This window comes from Fulmarus glacialis, unplaced genomic scaffold, assembly GCF_000690835.1.
Source record: "Fulmarus glacialis isolate BGI_N327 unplaced genomic scaffold, ASM69083v1 scaffold1729, whole genome shotgun sequence".
Taxonomy (NCBI): domain Eukaryota; kingdom Metazoa; phylum Chordata; class Aves; order Procellariiformes; family Procellariidae; genus Fulmarus; species Fulmarus glacialis.
The window spans coordinates 21,162-30,780 of record NW_009233673.1 but is presented as its reverse complement, the minus strand read 5'-3'; the positions used below and the strand labels follow the sequence as shown (position 1 = coordinate 30,780).

Here is a 9,619-nt window from a genome sequence, read left to right as displayed (position 1 = left end):
TCTTCCATCTATTGCCATCAAAACAATCCTTTTCTGCTCCATTCACCCAAGCTGGTCTTGGCCTTTCTCTTTCAAACCTCATTTTCTCCTTGCTATGCTCAGTTCCTCGGGCATCTCCTCCTATATAGTCTCCTTGTGCAGTAAATTAACATCTAATTTTTCTCCAGTTTCTCAGCCTTTCTCTCTCTCCATCGTTTCAGTCATCCTCCCTGTCTGTGCAAGGGACCTTTTACAACACATTGGTCCCTGTTTTCTCCTAAGCCGCCTTGTCCAACCTGACTGTGTTGTCCTCTTGGTCTCTTATACTTGTGCCCTTATTCAGCTTATCACATTTTTTCCCATATGAACTGGCCTTGTGTTGTATATTTTCTCCATCTCCTCTACTTCTTCACTCAGTACACTATTTCTTAGCCATGCTATTCTTGCATAACTAGTCATATTGATCAGATCTTATATGTCCCCTTTGCTTTATTCTGGTCTACATCTGAGAGTTTTAGTCAAACTAGAAAAGCACACATTACCATTTCCACTTTCTGCCTCTTCAACCCATCCCTTACACCGCTTTATTTTCTTAACCAAATCTTCCATTTTTCTTGTTGTTCCTTATTTTCAATGCATATAAAATAGTTCATTATTCTGCAAAGTCCAGTAATTTTATTCTGAATCCAGCAGAGGAATTGAAAGTGAAGACGAGATCTGTGTTTTCAGTTCAGATGTCAGATCCTGCCTGGGTTTGAGCAGCCTGACCTGCGACAGTAGGACTGTCTTGCTCAGCTTTAGCCTAAGGTGTGCCCAAGACACGTGGACCGTTCAGTGACCAGGCACAAAACAAAATTTTTCAAAGGCTTGGCTGCATTTTTAGGAAGGCTTCCAACACATTCAACAAAAAGCACATCTTTGACTCAAAATCAAACGCATCCAAATATTCAGTTCTTACTCTAAAACAAAAAAGAGGTTCAAATACTTAAAATAGAGGCTTTTTTGAAATTTAATATATGCAAGATATGGTTTGCAGTTTTACTGGGTAGTGTTGTGGGTTTTTAAATCTTGTTTTTTAGATGCTCTGGAAAACTTTTGGCAGAATTTTTCTAGAAGATTATAGTCCAAGATAGCCTTAGTCTTGGACTACATCATAAACAAGGTCAGAAGAGGTTTTGTGATAAGAAATCCCAGGCAAATTTAACAGACTGTGCCACCAGCCCGCTTTGTAATTCACAGTACCGCGACCAAAGTATGCGAATACCCTCCAAGAGACAAAAATGAAATATTTCTTAAGCAAATGATCTAATATTCTTCCTTATTTTCACCAGTAATAGGGGGGTTATGTTTCTTCCTTCAGAGCTCTTTTTAATTAGTTTCCTCCTCTTACCTCACTGCAACCGTTTGACTCTCTTCTCCCTTTCGCTTCTTCTCCTCCCCTGCTTTCCTTTTCTCCATGTTTTCACCCTTTTTTTTTCCTCCCTTTGTCCTCTAATCTCTGTGTTTGTGCAAAAACTGACTCAGCGAAATGAGTTGATTCCTCATTCTGAAAGCGATGAGATTTGTAGTTACTTTAATCTTGTTGAATAATGAGTTTCAAGCCTTGGTCTTGGTGCCATGAAAGTTCCTGCTTAGGAGCTTCATCCTTGGAGACGAGAGCTTCACAAATCCAAAAAGGATGAGTCATGTTAGGTACCCGAGCTAATTCCTCTTGGGGGATTACTCAGTAAGGACTAGGACTTATTTTTTGACCCAGGCAGCGTATCTGGTGGAGTATTAAGCAGTTGTAGTTTGGTAATGTGAGTCCACCATGGAAATCACAGAGGGTCTTGTATGGTGGGATTGCCATTCCCAGGCAAATGGTTTTTATCTCGTCACTTATGTTTGATTCTTCTTCTGTTCTTCTAAGGAACCACCTGAGTAAATTTTTATCCACTTTGGCCATATTCATACCCATCTATTATTACCATGACATGACTTTTTTATAGTATGTTAAATTACAATAGGATATATTGTGTTTGGTTATCAGGGCTGTCAGGGTCACTCAGATTATTTTATCTTGCCTACCATGGCTCCCGACAACAGGAAACGATTTGTTATGTTACCTTTGGAACACAAAAGGAAGTTAATTTTTTTTTTTTAAAGAAACTATTTGGGGGTAGTCCATAGCAGTTACTGGGTTGTGTTGCAAATTTGGCTAAAATGTTTTTTATCTGAATCTTATACTTGTGAAAAGCTAGGTTTGCTAAGTTGGAGTAGAAGAAATGAAAAGGCATTTGAATGAAAGTGCATTGATTTTTACACCAAGGTAACTGAGACCAAACGCCGGTCTTTGTCTTCAAAGGTTAATCTCTCTTTAGGAAATAATCAGGAGGCTCCATGACTGATGCTGATCTCGAGGTTTCTTTGGTTAGAGAATGCGCTATATTTTATTTTGAGGTTTTTCTTCATGAATTGTGAGGGGAGAAGAAGAAGAATCTAAACAATAAACTCCCAAGGTTCTTTTTTTATGAATCTCTTCTAGATAACACAAGATAGGAGAAAATGCTTTTCCAGCGTAAAGCAAAATGCCACCCATTTTTCTCAGGCCAGCAATTTGAAAAAATCAGAAGGTAAAATACACACTCCTCACTGTAAATACGTCATGGGCTATAATAGAAAATAAAACACTGTATTTGCCAGTACTGTTTGGCTGCTTTTTGCCTCTCCAGTGCCATTTTTTAATTCCTCGGCTTGCAGAGGTGTGTTGCAAGCACAGGCAAGGATCAGGACCCTTTTGCTTGTAGGACCTCCAAATCGCTAGCTAAAATTTATTCTATAGAGTCCTTTTTTCAGTGACACTTATGCAAAAACATTTCTTTCTACTTGACTCCATTTTCTATTAACTGAGGGGGTATTAGATATTGTGGTAACTTTTGATGCTGATGATGCCAGACAATGTTTAGAGGCACAATTACAGCAAAGACATTTTGTAAGCGTATCAGCTGAAGAAGAAAACTCATTGGACTTAACTACATATTTACAGTCTATGTCTACCTCATATTGGAAATGAAAAAGATGGAAAAATACTGTGATAAATTGAATAAATGGAAAGCAATTAACTTTTCCTTCATGTTTGCATTTTCATAGCTATTTCTTTTTCCCCTGTTTCTTTTCTAATAGCTCTTTCCTGGCAGTCATATTTCCTCTTTTGCAGTTATCGTGAGCATTGTTACCAGAAATTTGGTATTAGAATTTTAATTTTTTTGTCCCTTTTTTTTTTTCCAATCTTAACATAGAAAATGTATATTAAAGTCATTTGATTTAGGGAAGTCCTCTGTCCTCCGTGAAAATAATTACTAGAATGTATTTCATTTGGTATATTGAATAGGCTTGTAGCATGAGTCCTCTTACTTTAAGAAGCATATTATCCTCCTGAAGTATTTACTGACTCCAACGACCCTCACCACATTTCTGTAAATGAAAGCTCCTGTAAGACCGTATCTTACAGATGGGGAAACCTGGGCAGAGCCGTCTCATGGGAAATCAGTGTCAGGAAAAGACCAGAACTCTCTAATTCTCTGTTTTGAAGGCCAGGCTTATTTTTTGTGACTACGCTGCTACTTTCTAATGTTATTAGATTATAATAAACCTATATGCAAATTTTGCTGAGCTCAAGATTTAACATAAGATATAAAAGTGTAATATAGTAAATACAGTGAAAAAATCACGGATCTTGTTCTTTCGGTGAGGTGTGACGTGAAATGGAGCCCCATTTTTATTTAGTTCAGCAGAGTGTGCACGCAAAGTCTGCACCATTTATTGATGTGCTGCTCTTCGCTTCTTGAAAATGCCCTGGACAGATACAGGGTCAACAGGAGGCTGATGTCACATGAGTCCTCTTATCAGCCTGTGGCATCCTCCACCGCCCTCCCCAAGCCTGTACCGTATCAGTCAGAACAGTAAAGAACCTCAAGTTCCTGCTGTTATCACCCAGACGAAGAACGTTACTGGGATAAAGGCACCTTCCAGCTCCTGGCTCTGGGTGTGACAGAGGTGCAGCTTCTCGCCTCGCAGCCCTCAGCAGCAGTGACTGCCCGTGCTTTTCTTCACCTCCACTCTTTCAAAAAATGTTAACTTTTACAAGGGATTTTGCAGGTTTTCGACCTTTTCCTCCACGGTGCTTTTGTCCTCCATCCTCACTGTGCTCTGCTTCCCTGCTAACGCCGCTGCGTGCCTTTGCTCTCTTTATTCTCTTCCTCTTCGGTTCTCCTCCTTTAATTACCACGCAGTTTTATTTTTGCTTCCTAATTTATATCTCTATTGGTTTTTTTCTGACCTTTTCTTGACCACTGAGCACTGTCAAATGCTCTCTGCAGCTTCTCTCTATTTCCGAGTCTGATTTTTCTGTATTCTTTCATTTTGTCCAAGCCTATGCCTTTTCCTTTTTCTCTTCTATTTATCTTTTCCACCGCTGGGTTTGGGTATGCTATCATTCTTTAATTTTCAACTTGAATATTTGTTTTCTTTTTTTTTTTTTTCCTCTTCTTGTGGTTCTCTTCCCCTTTACATTGCCCATCTCATCTGCCCTGTTTGCTGCCAAACTCGCTCCTCGCTATTTCGCTTTCCCAAAACTAAAGGACCACTGTCATCCACTTCAAGGGCTGTGTCTCAGAAACTTCATTTCCTTCACTTTTAATTATTGATTCTGTGCTCACGGACTTCCCCAGCCCCGTCCCTGCCCCTCACCCCCTCCCCGTGCTCTGCCGCGGCCGTGCCTCTCGCTGGCCGATGTCCCCTGTCCCTTCCTCCCCTCCCTGGGTGTCTCTTGGCTCGCCGGTCCTCTGTCTCCACGACTGCTGCCCAGCTTCATAAATAATGAGTGATACTTCAGTGGCCTGTTTTGTCAGCCATTTTCTAGCAATAATCGCAGGTAGGCAGAAATCTGCCTTTTAGGTCCTAGAAAATAAAAAAAAAATTAAGACGCAGCTTTAACTTCTGAAGATTTTGTACCTGTTTTAGCATTGCCATTTCCCACCTTTGCCCATCTGATATTCAGGTGATTTTACGAAATGGGGAGGCAGAAGGAGATGCGCCCAGTTTGAATTGCTTGGACTTAAGGCACTGTAAACAGTGAGATATTGCTGCATGCCTTCACAATTTGGGATTCTCTACCACTGAAAATCTCCCATGCTAAATGTCCTAAGAAGATTAAGATCAGCCCTTTTAATATTGCTTTTCGCTGAGCTTATTTGTAACCCTTTCAGAATATGTAGCACCTTGAGAGATAGCACGACAGGGCCGTTGTTATCACAAACATTACGTACCCTTTATGCAGTATTTTCTCAAATATTAAGACCTTCTCCCCTGGCTTAACATTTTTATGTTACTGATTAACTTGCATAAACCATAGTTTTTAATTTTTTTTTTTTTTTTAAGAGACTGCATTTATTTTGCCCCTTTGAACAAGTCCTGTCTCTTTTCCACAACTCTTCTGCTTTCTAATTGCATAGCTGTATGTGTATTCCTCCAAATCCCAAATAACTGTGATTATCACCGTGTATGATAAGTTTACATATACTTCAAAAATTAAACTTAAGTCACAGAAGACCATATGGGTCTCTTACTGAATTTCATTCAAATTCAAGCGATGAATCTGTACTGAATAATGTAAAGGGCCAAATTCTGCTATTTCTTTTATTTTTTTTTTTAAATGTGTTTTCCATCACTGGTCAGGGATATGGGTATCCTGCAGTCCCAGGGAATGACTCCAGTTTAGCTGGTCTCTGTGCACTCTCCTTCCAGTTCCAGCAATGGGTAAGGCTCGAGGGCTCAGGCTGAATTCACAAAATCCCTGAATAGCAGAAGGGTGTTTTGAAGACTGTTGCCATTGATTGTATAGGGGAGCATCATCGTAGTGCTATGAATTTGCTTTTTTTTAATCATTTTAGGCTGAAAAGAGGGATGTCAAGTCATCAATTAATCCTGACAGCATCCTTCTGTGGTGAAAAAATAATACTGTCACACCCATTTTATAAACAGAAAATCTAAGGCAGAGATAATGGAGACTCAATGCTGGTGCTGCTGGTACCACCACCCTCCCATTCCCCATTTCAAGGGCAGTCTTGAAAGTCTTCTTTCAGATTGCAAAGGGAACCACTAAAGGAGGCTGAACCCTGGGCCACATTCCCATGCCCAGACCACTAAACCTCAGCCAGTCCTTACGAGAGACTTCAAATGTCTCTCTTAAAATGTGTTTTAGACTCAGAAAGAAAAAATCCTGGGTGAAAAAATTTAGCGTGCGGTATCTAAACATGGAGATTGAATATCTCCAACGGCAGTGCTCTCAAATCCGAGTATAGGTATGGTGCCTACGTCTGTTTTGTGGCATTTACAGCTGGAGTTCGGTCATTCTGATGTTTTCATGTTCTTACAATGAAATTTAGAGCATCTTCGTACCTTGCCCAGTTCTTATTTTTCCTTTACCAGATGCATATCAAATCAAGTAAAAATACAAGAGCATTTCAAATACCTAAACTAAACAACAAAGCCAGACCCTAGAATCACATGAGCTTAATTTTTCGCCAAATGTAATATCTTAGAAGAAAAGTTTGCATTTTAGTATCAAGCTTTTATACAGTTTCGCAGTTGTTCTTAAGGAAATGGAGTATATATAATTAATACTGTTTAATAAAGCTCAAAAATGCAACAGATGCAGCCAAAAGTGCACGTCATTTTGAGCAGATCTTTACAGAACAGACATTCCATATTGTGTTCATCTTTTTCCACGATCACTGCTATGACAATCTGGTGTGTTTAGCAGTTGTTGCTGAGTAAGGCAGACTGGATTGTATATGATTTTCTCCATGTCAGCCAAGAAACAGAGCTCTCTTCTTCTTTTTGATGCAGTAAAGAGGTGGGTTTGTACTATTTATTGCTTTCTGCCAGGAGCAGCTATACCTTTACTAACTTGCAAGAATAGTAATACATTGCAGTCTGTAGGTGCACGTGCTAGAGGCTTTCTGTAGGTCTTAACTGAAAACAAAATGGTTGTGATGTGGAAAAGTCGCAGGAACTGATAAATCGAGTAAGATGACCTCCCAAATAGAAAAGTTACAAGATTCACAAAATGTCTCATTAAAATCTATGAGGATCACATAAAAGCAAAATATTTTAAAAGGGGATATGGAAGGAGGATCACCTACAGCAGAAAACCCATAAGAGAGGCTCCAGTGCAAAGGAAACGTTTCCCCTTTCAGCATTCCTTCTGGGTGCCAAATTTTCCTTCTGTTCTTCCCCACCTATTAAACAAAGCTGCAACTTCCAATTCCTATCAGTTTTCCTAAATATGTGCAGCTTATGTGGCTTCGACGAGCTGTAAGGCTCCGTATTCTCCTGCCAGCTCCTTGACAATGTGGCTCCAACAACATCCTCCACTTTTGGCTGCCTCTGGGACCCCTGGTCTCTTCTGGAAAGGGAGAGGGAAAGCATATCCTTTGCTGGAAGGACTTTTTGTGACTGCGAAGCTGATAGCGGGGCTGTGAAGAGCTTGGAAAGATCCCCGTAAGCATCGTGGCTCTGTCTGTCGAGGCTGCCTGCTCTGTGTACGGGGATGTTTCGGTCCACCTCGGGATGAACTGTGCGTAGCTCAGCACGGGCTCCTGGGGGTGACTTATAAAGTACCCACGAAAGCCTGCCTGGGGGAAACTGAGGCTAACGGGAAACGTTATAACGAATCACACTGACTCCCAGCACCAAAGGTCTTTTCCTTGCAAACCTGCACATTTCCAAGAGAGATGTTCCCTTCCAGCCCAGTCTGAATCCTCTGTTGTAATCCCATTTCGGCTCTTTCAGCTGGGCATTTGGAGGGAACTAAAACACTGGAAACACGTTTCTGCGCATAATGTACCTACCAGAAGCAGGTGGCTATTTTAAGCGTGAGGATGCAAGCAAACTAGTAGGCAGTTCTGGGATCTTTGCAACTGGAAGAAATTCTCTCTCCGAGCCAGTGCGCATATCCACTTCGGTTACTGGAGCCACCATGAAAACTCCTGGTTCGCAGATGTGAAACAAATTACGAAGCTTATGCAGTTGCATTCCTCCTTATTATTGGGAACAAAACAAATCTGGGAGATGGAGGACTTCTTAAAGTAATTATTGTCTGGCTTTATTTTAAGAAAATGCAACTACTTCTGAAAACTCCACAATTCCTGAAGATTTCTCAACCTAGGGAAGTCACATTAATTATAAGATTAATTTGTTTTAATTCACTAAACCAAAAATATTGACTGAATGAGAAATTAACACATGTAGAGCTGCAGATGTCATTTGGCTTCAGATTTCCTGAATGATATAATTATTAATCTTTCATATAGCAGTGTGACAAACCTACAGATTCATTCTACAAAATTAGTCTGTGAAGAAAGACACCAGGACAGCTGAGCTATAGATTTTCCCTTAATACAGGAAGGAAAACAGTGGAATTTTCTAAATAATAAATAAAACCAAAATATTTTAAAGACATGTGGTGCACATCTGTCTGAAATACAATAATTTAAAGCAGAGTAATTAAATGCAAGATATAATATTCACCTTAGAGTGGGGGAATTATCTCATTTAATTTTTAATATAACTTACCGAATTTGGGAAATTTAGATCATCTGTGGTATCTTTTGAACCTTTCATTCTGTGCTAGTAAAGAAGATAGAGTAGCAAATTGGCTTTTTATTTTCCTTTTAGATAACCAACCTTGTGTTTCAAGGCATTGAGTGCCATACCCATAGAAACCTTTAATATTGTCTTCAGCTGAAATTATAAATAAGTACAGGTTGCTTATTTTCTGTTCTGACTTCCAGTTAACTCCTTAAAAGGTAGAAAATGCCTTGTGCTGGTTTATTCCTTTCTTCTTTACCTAAAGCACTGAATGGGTCAGAAGCTTTTAATGAGTATAGCATGGGTTCATAAAATTCCAGTTTGGAAAATCCTATGGTTTTAGCAAAAGTTTTTGATTAACCTATTCCTCCTGAAAGAGGGGATAAACTGTAATGGAGATTGTATACATATTTTTTGACAGGGGGAAAAAAAAAAAAAAAAAAAGGTTTTTTCCTACCCTACCCTTTTTTTAATATGATTTTGCCTTCAGCTAGGTGAGATATTACTTAGTCCTTCTCACTTTCAAAGGTGGTAATTTGAAGAGTAAAGGCATCATTTGAAGACAGGGAAGAGAGATAAGAATCTGATGAAACTGAGTTTTGATTCCCAAGTGCTGGGTTGAGGAAAATGTTCAACCATGCAGCGTAAGCAAAGAGGGAAATTATACTGAAGACGTTTAGTCCCTAAAAGTGCAATTTAAGAGAAATACTGTTCTGATAAACAAAAGAAAAAAAAAATTTCACAAGCAAATATAAATGATGCTGAGATAAGTTCTGTTTGTTTCAAGGGAACCTGAGTTTTGATTCCCAAGTGCTGGGTTGAGGAAAATGTTCAACCATGCAGCGTAAGCAAAGAGGGAAATTATACTGAAGACGTTTAGTCCCTAAAAGTGCAATTTAAGAGAAATACTGTTCTGATAAACAAAAGAAAAAAAAAATTTCACAAGCAAATATAAATGATGCTGAGATAAGTTCTGTTTGTTTCAAGGGAACATGACAAAGATCATGAA

General features: G+C 39.3%; 1 protein-coding gene across 2 annotated transcripts in view; it reads left to right on the top strand.

Moving 5' to 3' along the window:
- The window catches only part of GTDC1 (glycosyltransferase-like domain containing 1), a 125,425-nt gene that overhangs the window by 97,620 nt on the left and 18,186 nt on the right, over positions 1-9,619 (top strand). The window contains exon 5 of one of the 2 annotated variants that reach the window (XM_009585379.1): positions 9,598-9,619. This exon is cut by the window's right edge and continues 82 nt beyond it. The exons of the other annotated variant lie outside the window; for it this stretch is intronic. Within the exon in view, the coding sequence (XP_009583674.1) occupies positions 9,598-9,619 (22 nt within the window). The remainder of the gene's footprint in view (positions 1-9,597) is intronic. 2 annotated transcript variants of the gene reach the window in all.